The following is a 12,100-nucleotide window of genomic DNA, read 5'->3' as shown; positions in this document are numbered from 1 at the left end:
CCCTTGGGCTGGGCCAGCTGGTGGTCGGCCTGCTCCGTCTCTGCCGCTTGCCAGCTACGCCTCGGCCGGCGCAGGGGGCGGAACCACGCATGCGCGGCGCTCCCGGGCAGGGAAAGTCCTCGACTTACGACCGGTTGGGTAGTCCTTGACTTACGACCGGTTTAGTCCTCGACTTACGACCGGTTTAGTCCTTGACTTATGACTGATTTAGTCCTCGACTTACAACCGGTTAAGGTCGCGGCATTAAAAAGGTTGAGAACCACTGCTTTACGGTCTGCAAGCGTCAAATCCAGGCAAGATCTCTTTGCTTGCGGTTGCTTCTCAGCAACGGATCATTTAGGCCTAAACGGTATTAATTACCTGAATGCAGTTAATATCTGTTTTCACTGTGCTTCTTCAAATGTAAATAGCAGATTGGAGGTTGATGGAGTCAGCGCTGAGGAGCAGGAGAGAGGGAGAAGGAGAAACCAACATGCTTTTTTCTCACTTATACACAAACAACCCTACTTTTTAAAAACTTCCATGATTTTAACGAGCAGCAAAATGCCCTGACAAACACCCATTTGGAAAGGCGACATAGAGCTAAGTTTGAAGTAACAGAGAGTAATTTTTTATTTCATTTTTTGCTTTTGCTTTTCAAGGCCAGCCTTCGCTGCAGAGGCCTCTTTTGCAAATGGAGGTAGGGGGAAGAATCCCTTTGCATAAACAAAACAGATGCAGGTTAATTAGCGCAATGTTATGTCAACCCTGAGTCACAGAAATACGATGCCTTTCAAACAGGAGATAAAACAATTCCATTAAGATTAGTGGCTCTTGACAGATGTAACCTCTCTGAAGCTGAACAGTGATCTAAGGTGACGGCCATCAGCTTGTTAGATGGATTTACACAAAACGTTGAACTAATGTGGCCCAAGATTTAGTGGTTGCATTTGCCCAGCTTCAAAATTTCCCTTCCCTTCCCTTCTCCTGTACAACTAGCATTTTAATTAAGCATTAAGTATATTGTGTAGTTTGCTATAATGGGTAAAGCATCTGGCTACAAAACCAGGAGACCATAAGACCGTGGGCCAGTCACTTTCTTTCAGCTCTAGGAAGAATACAATGGCCAACCACTTCCATCCTCACACACTGCCTCAATTTCAACCACAAAGTTGCTGACTCCGTTGAATTCCTTGCCAATCTCGAATCCATTCTAAAAACATACAACCTGGACCAAGAAACACAAGAAGACGTCAGACAAAGGATCATCTCCAACGTGCAGTGCAACAGACAAAACGAAACTCTGAGCCAAAAGGAGAAGGGAGCACTAAAGATACTGAACAAGATCACAAGCTCGGAGGGCAAATCTTCACCCTCATTTTAGGATGATCCCTCTTTCAACTCCACCCTCCAAGTTCTGCTATTTCTTCCCCTACATTAGTCCATTACAGCGACCTGGTTTAAAAAAAAAAGGTTGCCCTATGAGGCTCCATTTTGCCCAGGTGAAGGTTACAGACAGACAAACAGACAGAAGAGTTCTAGTAATATACAGATAGCTATTGTGGAGTGCCGTTTCTTAAAAACACCCGAGAGGCTATATACTGTGTTAAAAAAAGCAAGGGGTTGCAATGATCTCATTTGAAGCCTGATCAAATTAAGGGGGGAAGATTCGTCGTTCTCTTTGCAAACTCCAGCAACGGGCTGAGGTAAAAACCGATATTTTCTGAAACGAGGTAACAGTTTCTTTCGTTCTTTCTCGTTGTAGGTCTTATATCACCTTCACAAAAAAGTGAAGAATATTTCCAGGAAGTCAGAAAGATCAAAGAGAAAGGTAAATGCCCAACAGCAATTACTAAGCATTGTAGACGGGCAAGATATGTTGTGTTTCACAAAAGTAATCAAAATGTGGTGCGTCTGTTTCTATGAGAGATGATGCCCGCGGGGGTGGGGGGGGGTGAGCTGGTGTGAAGGACAACAATGAGGTGGCAGTTTCCCAGAAGGGAGGGAACATATTCTAGAAAGAGGGAGGGGGAGACAAGAGAGAGACCAGCCCAGAGATGGATAGGAGATAAAGAGGATTCAAATAGCCACTCTCTAGGATAGATTCATTAGGGTGAGAGTAATAAGCATTTAGTCCGGCAAGATTCTGTCTGTTATATGTCAGCATATAAAAAAATTGAATCCTGGTTGAACCAGTCTGATTTAGTGATTAAAGCACCAGACCTGAAAGCAGAAGACCATGAGTTCAAGTCCTGCCTTAAGCCGTGAAAGCCATCTGGGTGACTCTGGGCCCTTCCCTCTCTCTTGCAACAAAACCCACCTAACAAGATTGTTGTTGTAGGGAAAATAACAAGAGGAAGGTGTGCTGGATATGTTTGCCACCTTGAGTTATTTGTAAAAAATAATTAAAGCGGGATAGGAACAAACAAACAAACAAATAAATGCGTAACTCCCTTTTTGGAAGGTGGTAGAACTGAATTTCATGTAAGAAACTCACGGAGGGCGATAACTAGCGATATTTTTTTTTTCCTGAAAGCGAGCCAACGGTCTTGCAGGCATTTGAGGTTGAGCGTTTTCATGCTGTGCATATTTAAAATTTCTGTGAACTGCTGTTTTGCTGTTTCACAACCAATTAGCAAGATGACCGTGTTTGATCAAAGTTCTTAGCCCAGGCAAATGTGTTTCCAAACAAGGGTTTTTTTTTAAATCAGTTTATCATCCTTTATTCACCAAATGTTACAAGGAAACCCAATGTTAATTTGAAGTACTGCCATAAGGAAGATAAACATACAGTTATGTATAATAGTACAGTTCCAAATTAATTTTTTTGATTTTAAAAATTGCAGGGAGTTGAGTGGAGGACTTATTTGTTGGTTGCTTCAGACTAACAATTTTAGGAACTGAGAGCAACTTTTAATATGCATCGTGCTTGAAGGAATAAATTAAAAAGATACAGAGCTTTGTTTGCATGTTTATAATCTCTATCTTAACTTTTTAAACATGTATACCCTTCCCACAAGTATTCCTCTTGGGTAAAATGATCCTAAAAGCAGTTTTTGTACTTCTGAAAGCCATACAGGACTCTCTGTATCCATAGATAGAAAGCTAGAAACAGTTTTATTATTAAAATTACATGCAGATGCTGTTTCGTTGTCTCCCTTATCTTAATTTACCTTTTTTCTGTTAAAAAACTCTAATGAAGAGTTATGGACTACTTCAAAACTGGCTCTACCTTGTGGCCTTTTGTGGACCTGGTAATGGTCTTGCTCTTATTCCAGTCCTTTCTGATGTCATGATACATTTTACTACATATATAGAATGTATGTTTACCCAGATTCTGTAGTTGAGGATAGTCTGTAGACCCAGGATTTGTAAGTTGGTTGTTAAGTAACATGGTGGTTAAGTGAATCTGGCTTCTCCATCAACTTTGCATGTTAGAAGGTTGCCAAAGGTGATCACATGACCCGGGACGCTGCAACCGTCATAAATATGAGCCGGTTATCAAGTATCCAGATTTTGATCACGTAACTGTGGGGACGCTGCAATGGTCATCAGCGCGAAAAAGGGTCATAGGTCCATAAACAAGTGGTTGTAAGTCAAGGACTACTTCCATCTCATCTGCAAAATGATGACTTGAGTGCCTTGAGTCTGTTTCTCATCAAGAACAAAATTATTGAAAGTCCAAAACACCCCTCAAAGTGACCGAGGCAGGCGATAATTCCAAGGGGATCTCGTCCTTCCAATCTGGATTCCTTCGGCTGCCAGACATAATTTTTTTTTTAAAAAAAAAAAGAAAAACAGGAAACTCAGATACTCCTGCTATTTGACGACCGATATAATTTAAAATAATTTGCTCTTGTATATGTATTAGAGAGCAAATCGGTTTTCCATCAAAAGCATTATTATTTTTTTGGGCTGAAATACTGTACTTTCCTCGGGCCATTAGCTGTTTAGTTCCTGCTCCTATAATATTATGCTCAGCCATAGGATAATTATATCATATTGATGGATATAAATGGGGCATAATGCTGGGTTTGTACATGTAACTCTAACAGGTATAATTGTGACTAGATTGGCTCACCCAAGTAGCTGTCTGTGGAGATTGTCAGTCCTCCAGCTCGTGGTTGGCCCGGAGGTGCTTCTTCCTTCATGAGGCAACTGCGTTTTGTTTTTCCATGAAGATGTTTCACTTCTCATCCAAGAAGCTTCTTCAGTTCTGATTGAATGGTGGAGGATGGAAGGATTTGTGTTCCTTGCAGTCATCTCATTGTTAGCACTCTTCCTGAGAGTCACTGAGGCCACTGGGGGACTTACCTGGGCCCTGGGAGGTCACCTGAATCAGAGTGCAAAATGGATGTGTAACATCCATCCTCACAACACACTCTTTTCAGCAGTTCCAAGAAGGTGTCTGCCATTGGAGAACTTCACATTGTGGTCTCCTTCTTTTCCCATTCAGAGTGCCTAAAAATTAAGAAGCCAGTGAGAATTATGCTTGTGTGTGTGTGTGTGTGTGTGTAACAGAAAAACAACAGTGCTCTTTGCTAATGGGAAAAGACGTTGGTTGGTGAATTTGGCAAGAAATGTTTCATTCTAATTGCTGCGGCACAAGGTTGGAGGGTTGCAAAGCTACTGTTTGAACGGACAGCTTTCAAACCTGACTGGCTGTTTAGTCCAGGGGTAGGCAACCTTGGCTCTTTTATGACTCGTGGACTTCAACTCCCAAAATTCCCGAGCCAGCCACGCTGAGGGGAAAGGGAGAGGTTTCCAAGCTGAGCCATGCTGGCTCAGGAATTCTGGGAGTTGAAGTCCACGAGTCATAAAAGAGCCAAGGTTGCCTACCCCTGGTTTAGACCAACAGCCTCATTCCCAGTGTTGTTTTATTTACAGGCTAGGATCAGGAGGTATTGTGGGGAAAAGCCCACATGGTCATTTTGGCTTGTGCGGGGACGAGAGTGGGTCTGTAGGTCATGTTGAGTAGTAAAACCTTTCCGTGTTCTTTGGCTGAAATCACTCAGGCAGGAAGGGCTAATACAGAGAGTAGATCAGGTTGAGGACAAAAGGGGGGGGGGGAACCAATCTTTTCTTCCAAAACTTTTTTTCTTTTTTGCATCTTCTCTCCCTCCCAAATAACAAACTGCAGGGAAGGAATCCGTGTTTTCTTTCCAAAAGTTTAAATTCATCATTGCAGGGGCTGAAGATAGAAACCTGGGCTGGCTGGTTCTATTACGGAGTGCTTATATGCAGTGGTGGGATTCAGATAGGTGAACAACCGGTTCTCTGTGTGGATGCCGCTTCCGGATGTTCATTCTGAGCCTGGGCAACAAAAAAATTAGCTACCGGTTCTGCCGAAGTGGTGCAAACTGGCTGAATCCCACCACAGGAAGGAAGGAAGGAAGGAAGGAAGGAAGGAAGGAAGGAAGGAAGGAAGGAAGGAAGGAAGGAAGGAAGGAATGGTGGGATTCAAATTCAAATATGTGACCAACCGGTTCTCTGTGTGGATGCCACTTCCGGACGTCCATTCTGGGCCTGGGCAACAAAAAAATGAGCCACTGGTTCTGCCGAAGTGGTGCGAACTGGCTGAATCCCACCACTGCTTATATGGCATAATAAACCGATGGCCTCCTTGGACAATGCTGTCATCTTCCAGGGCAGGATTGTGGCCTATGAATTCCAGATCAGACTCAAGGAACTTACAAACAAAGAAGGAGTTTACAAACATCAGATAATGTTTGCCCTTTAGTCTAGTATTGCACATTCTGGCTGGCAGTTTGATTTAAAGATTTTTAGGGACGGAAGGATCTTTCACAGGCATGTCTAAAAGGTTGAAACAGTGGCCAAGAGGAGTGAATGACTACTCATAATTTGAGGAGTAATCACAGCGGACGCCAGCTTGGTTTGTCTGTTGGCCAAGATTACACTTTGATTTGGCCCAAGATGCTGCTGTGTCTTGATTCTCTTCCAAAGGGTGCCCTTTCTCCATCACCTCCCACCCTTCCTCTTTGTCATTTGTGTGGCAATTATTTAGTCAGAGTTACCAAAACAAATCTCAGGGCAGAGCTATTGAAAGCTACTCAACAAATGACTCAGAGGTTCTGGGCCTTTTTCACCCCTCCAGCCAACCACTGAATGCATTCAGGACAAAATACTTTGCTTTCTGGATGTAACCAAGAGCCATGTAATTAGAGCATTTTCAATAGCACTTTAGTCCTGGAAGTGCTAATGTAGGGCTGGTAGCTCCGCGGTAAAGTTTGGGTGATGAATCAAATCAAGACCCGACCATAATTGTGAGCTCCCACAAAGTAAGCAGTGTTAAAAAGGACAGTGCAGATAATAGCTTTCTATTGAACAGGGATGTTCAATTTCTCCCCTCTCCAAATTGTCGAGGGCTAGATGTGTGCAGCACGTGCGCGAGCTGCAAATGAGCTCACCACATTTTCATCTAACATACGACGCAAACGCAAATGGGGGATGAACTCCAAGCAGGCAACGGGGTTCCTCTAAATAAACCACAATTGGGTTCATCTAACTTTGCACGGTGTGGGTGAATGCAGTCAGTTCCATCTGAATGTATGGATAGTGCTCTTCCCATAGCCCTTAGACTTATATACCGCTTATATACCACTTATATACCGAGGACAATGTGGGTCCTCATTTTACTGACCTCGGAAAATGGAAGGCTAAATCAACCTTGAGCCAGTCAGGATCAAACTCCAGATTGTGGGCAGAGTTAGCCTGTAATACCGCATTCTAACCACTGCGCCACCAGGGCTCCTTTTAGTAATTTAGTTTGGAGCATTACTTACCCCAGTAAGGAAAACTCCAAGTTTTTTTTTTTCTCGTAGTAATTCTTTTGGTAGAAGTGGGAATGTGAACTCTCCAAGGTCCTGATAACTTACTTTAGAATTCTGGTTAATAAATGGGCCTATTTGGGGGAAACCATGCCATACATTAAACCAGTGTTTCTGATATTCAGCAACTTTAAGATGTGTGGATTTCAGTTCCCAGAATTCCCCAGTCAGCATCCTGTCTACACATCTTAAAGTTGCCGGGGAGGTTGAGAAATGTTGCATTAAACAATAAGCTGAACAGATTGGATTCACACCCAGAGGTAAAAAAATAACCCAAGTTATCAGTAATTGAATTTATCACACTGTGAGAGTCTGCTAGATGTGAAACCAACCTGCTTAAGCATGTTGCATGAACCCAATCTTAGTAAGCGACTGTCCATAACTTTTTAAGGTTTTTATCCTACTTCTCATTAATTCAGGGCTTTCAGGCTGTGGTACCCAACATTATCTCCTATTTTCCCTTACAATGTAATAAAGTAGGTTGATTTGTGAGGGAGTGACTGGCCCAAAATCACCCAGTGAAATTCTTTGGTTGAGGGGGAATTAAAACTGGAGTCTCCCCAATTCTAATCCAACACCATTACTACTGCAACACTCAATTTCTCTCTCTTTCTCTGTATGTGTGTGAGAGAGAGAGAGAGAAAGAGAGAAAGAGAGGGAGGGAGAATGACACAGAGATTGTGATTTCTTGATGGCCTCACGTCAGGACTGTAAGCATTGCCAAGAATACAATTAAAACAGCAGAAGAACAATTAAAACAAATCCTGAAAGAAGAAAAGAGTGTTTGTTCAAAATGAAAATATTCAAGCTCATTTGAGGGGTGAGATCATTTGCAAGATTAATCTCCAAATTCTCTGTAGCAGAAATAAAATTAGGTTTGTTGTCAAGCTGTCCCAAGCCCAGTTTAAGAACTACATTTTTTAAAATTACCTTTTAAAAAAAAGTTAATTACCCCTTTGATAGCTGCCAGGTTGCCAATAGTTGAATGTCGGAAATCCGACTCTTGCCCATCGCTTGACGTATAATTAAACACAACTTGGCATGTGGCATCTTTGTAAAAAAATAAAATAAAACGATGCCGCGCAAGCTGCAGTTCACCCAGTTTGTCTCTCCAAAATTTCTCTTTCTTTCTTGCAGACGGCCCAGACCGTCCTGCTGGTTGTTGCCGTCTTCCTGATCTCCTGGCTCCCCCACCACATCATCACAATTTGGGCAGAATTTGGCCAGTTCCCCCTGAACAATATCTCCTTCACCTTCCGCATCATCTCCCATTGCTTGGCCTACGGGAACTCCTGCATCAACCCCATCATCTACGCTTTCCTCTCGGAGAATTTCCGCAATGCCTGCCGTCAAGTCTTCACGTGCAAGTTCCTCCTTCAGCCAGCCCCTGCCGACAAGCTGGTGAGAGTTCGCATGGAGAATTTCTCCACTACTCACTCCACAACCAATGTGTGAAAGGGAAGCCGAAGCTCAACGTCGGATGGGAAGAACAGCCAATGGGTGACTATACCAAAGTGTTCAGAAATGGTTCATCTTGGAAAAGCTGGCCTGAGCAGATCATTCGTTGTGTTCACCAGGGTGATATTACCCAGCTCTCTTGTTCACCACGCTTATATTACCCATCCATCATATTTACCATGGTGATATTATTCATGAGTCATGTTCATAATTAAGTGACCCATGTCTCATATTTACCATGGCTATTTGACCCATCTCTGATGTTCACCATGGTGATATTACCCATCCACCATGGGTAATATGTTCACCAGGGTTCGCCAGGGTTCTATTACCCATCTCTGATGTTCACCGTAGTTATATTACCCATTTATGATGTTCAACATGGTTCTATTGCCCATCTCTCATCTTCACCATGGTTATATTACCTATCCATCACGCACACCATAGTTGTTACCCATTCTTTGTTGGCACCACTTTGACTTTTTCAGCACTAGTCCATTCGTGGCTTAGGAGGGACAATGAGCTGTTTCTCATAATGGGAAAGTTGGAAAGTTCCAATTTTCTGGAAGGTATGAATTTTTATTTGCTGCTTGCTACTGAAAAAGGCAGTGAAAAGGAGACACCAGTACAGCAAGCTCTCTCAAGTGTTGCTGCTACCAAGCCCTAACCCTTCAACTCGCAGAAAGCATTTCGATGTTTAGTGTGACAGTTGGTGCTTTGTGTGTAGGTTTCAAGAAATTTCCGCCAAAGCAAAAACCCTCAGTGCATTATGCAAGGCTGCAAAGTTTATCTTCCTTGGTAAAATTGATTTCACCCTTCTTAGTGATATGTGTTAATTTATTCTGCAGTCGTGGAAAGCAAAAGGATGGGCAATGGGCAACTTTTTTTTTTTTTTTTTGCTGACTATCAGAAATTCTTTCAGCCATCTCTCCTTTCTTTGCCTGAACATTTTCAAAGATTTCTTTGCAACCAGAAGATCTAGAAACGTAAAGAGTATTGTAGGTTCAGGAAGTGTAATCCCAAGCTGACTTAAACTGGAAAAAGTACATTATAATATGTTGTTTTTATTGTGAAAGAAAGACTCTTTACTTACTGCTTTCTGATTTGCAACTATCCTCTCTCTCTGTCTCTCTCTATTCATTGGAATATAAACTAAATATAGAGAAACACCCTCAATAAAAGAGGCACTGCAGGGTACTGTGAAATTAGGAACTGCTGGAAATCTGTCAATTTATGCAGCACAAAGGACACAATTTGAGGTTTTCCACACCATGCCTCCGTGCTCTGAAAGTGGTCTGCCCAGTAGCCCCTCAAAAGCTGGGCAGCTGCTACCTTGATGTATGGACCACAATTCCCAGAACCCTCCAGCAAATAATGCCTTTGTAGAGATCTCATAGAGCTGAGATTCACATATCTGCGGGAACATCCAGACTTGGAAAGGAAGGAAAGCACGATTGGAGGTGATGGTACTAATTGGGTTATTTCATTTTAATTAACTGTCAAAGTCAATGAAATAAAATGGTTTAGATCCTGGGTCTGCCACCTTTTGGGGAAGAATGGTTGGCATATTGCTGGAAGTCCACAAGGAGACCTTCTCTGGAAGAACATAGATGATCTGTAGTTGCTCAGCTGCCGAGCAATATGGACCATAGCAAGCTATGATGAATCAGATTCCATATTTCCTTTTTTTTCACTAGACCACACAAGCCTTCAGATTGGATCCAACAACCTGGAAAGGAGACACGTTCTTTTTTCCAGCATTTAAACTGCAAGATGTCCACATGTGGCCGAACCATCATCTGTCTGTAAAGGAATGCCATTTGGGAAAACTGAGGTTCCAACTCAGCTTCGAATACAGTTTAACTCGAATGTGGCAGCTGGGGCAGCAGGTTGCCACACTTCAAGTTCCATCTGTAACAGCAGAAAGATGTGAGAATTTGCTTTCGTACATACGCACTTCATTTTGGCCCGATTTAGAACTGCCTTTGTTTATTAATGGTATTATCTTTGAAACACTGAAGAGGTCAGATGTATTTTTCTGTTCAAAGCAATGTGCTGAACACTGCCGTGTTGGTGAATGTTTGTGTCCAGATATGGTTTTGCTCGGTTGTCAAAGTTTATATAACTGTGCGTTACTGGAATCCTTAGTTTAGAAGCCAATGGGTATCCATTGTTGTTGTATTGCACTACAGATGTAAAAATGCTTTACTGTACTGATTACTTTTATTGTGGTGGAAAGGAACCTATCTTTGCAAATTGGAACACGCTGCATTAAAACATTCTGTTTTTCAGTTGCTAAATGGTTACTAATCTGCTCGCTCGGCAATGCTAGCTGTGGACTGGTCCAAAAAATCAGATGCTTAGCTTGAAGTGAATTGTAGTTCCTGAAAGCTGATGTGTTTTAATAAATTTTGGTAGCCAGAAGGTTAACGGACTCCAGATTTTTTTCCTATAACAAACTAGTATGGTTCTGCTCCCACAATGTTTGACCAAAAATAAAGTGAGCTTTTGATATATGGTTTCCTCGGTTTATGGTCTGCCTAAATCACAAGTTTAGCTTGACTTGAAGAAGACTTGACCTTGTGCAAGTTTAGAAAGGAATCAAGGGTGTGATGATTTATTTTTTTTGCAGTATTGTTACTTTTATGATCTAAAGAACATGGAGTTCTTGCTTCTAATTGGGGAAATGGCAAATGTGGAAAGTTAGGGTTAATCCCAATCAGTATTAAAAATGTCCTTTAGTTTACATAGATTTTTATGAACACAGAAGTTTTCTTAAGCTAAACTTTCATTGCTGCTTCAAGAAAGTCTTTTTATCCCATACAGCAAGCAGGCATATCAAACTGCCGGCCCACAGGCCGGATGCGTCACGCCGAAAACACACCCACCCCATTGCTGGCAATGGGGAAAAAGTTGTGATACGTCGCGTGACGTCACGTGATGTCTTGAGTTTGACATGCTTGCCATACAGGATAGATTCCATTAAGATTACCCCCAAAAACCCTACAGGATACATCTTTGAATTTTCTCAACTATTGCCCTTTCTGCTTTTATTTCTGTACTTTTAATAGTAGCCAAATGCAGTGGCTTTATTTGCACAATATGCTCTGCAAGAAATTAAGCTTGCAAGCAGACTCACAAGCCTATTTTTAAATACAAGCTCAGCAACCTGCTGACTTTCAACTGAGATTCCACGTCACCCTTCATCCCTTTAAGTCAGATGTTGCAGTTCAGATTCGCTATAGGTTGTGGCGTCTGAATAAAAACGATGCAAGAATTTGGCCATTTCTGATTGCTATGGGTGGAGTAAACATGCTTGCTGTGTGAAAGTACCACTATGCCTGGATATCAGGTGAAACCACAGACCAGAACGTACGCATTGCTCTTTTATACCTTCCCAACCCACTTTTCCAGTTAATTGGAAATAGCAGCTGCTTTGACGTAGATCACATGCAGCCAAACCATGGTTAAAGAGACAATGATGATTCTACTCTAACAGCTCCTGCACTTTGTTTTAACATGCTCTCTAAATATGCACCGAGATCTTGGATATTACTGCTCACGGTTCTGCCGTGTCTGCCTCTGTACTCTTCAAGGTAAGCTGGATGACTGCAAATGTTCACAGCACCTCCTCAAAAGCTCTCTGTACATGCCCAAGGGCACTTCTTTCACTTATTAACATTTGTGTTCTGGCACTGAAAGCAGAAACCTGACCAAATATGCAATTAGTATATGATAGTCCAATGAGTTTACAAACCATATTAAGGATGCACAGTCAATCAATCAATCAGAATAGAGCTGAAAGGGGACTTGGA

General features: G+C 42.2%; 1 protein-coding gene across 1 annotated transcript in view; it reads left to right on the top strand.

Moving 5' to 3' along the window:
• The window catches only part of LOC107292599 (galanin receptor type 1-like), a 15,138-nt gene extending 6,856 nt beyond the window's left edge, over positions 1 to 8,282 (top strand). Inside the window, exons 2-3 of the mRNA XM_015821710.1 lie at positions 1,745 to 1,810; positions 7,965 to 8,282. Coding sequence (XP_015677196.1) covers positions 1,745 to 1,810; positions 7,965 to 8,282 — 384 coding nt within the window. The remainder of the gene's footprint in view (positions 1 to 1,744; positions 1,811 to 7,964) is intronic.
• Positions 8,283 to 12,100: the final 3,818 nt, after the last annotated feature.

This window comes from Protobothrops mucrosquamatus, unplaced genomic scaffold (assembly GCF_001527695.2).
Source record: "Protobothrops mucrosquamatus isolate PMUCROS unplaced genomic scaffold, P.Mucros_1.0 scaffold1386, whole genome shotgun sequence".
In the NCBI taxonomy this organism is placed as follows: domain Eukaryota; kingdom Metazoa; phylum Chordata; class Lepidosauria; order Squamata; family Viperidae; genus Protobothrops; species Protobothrops mucrosquamatus.
Note: the sequence above shows the minus strand (reverse complement) of the source record. Positions and strands in the feature narration are given on the sequence as shown.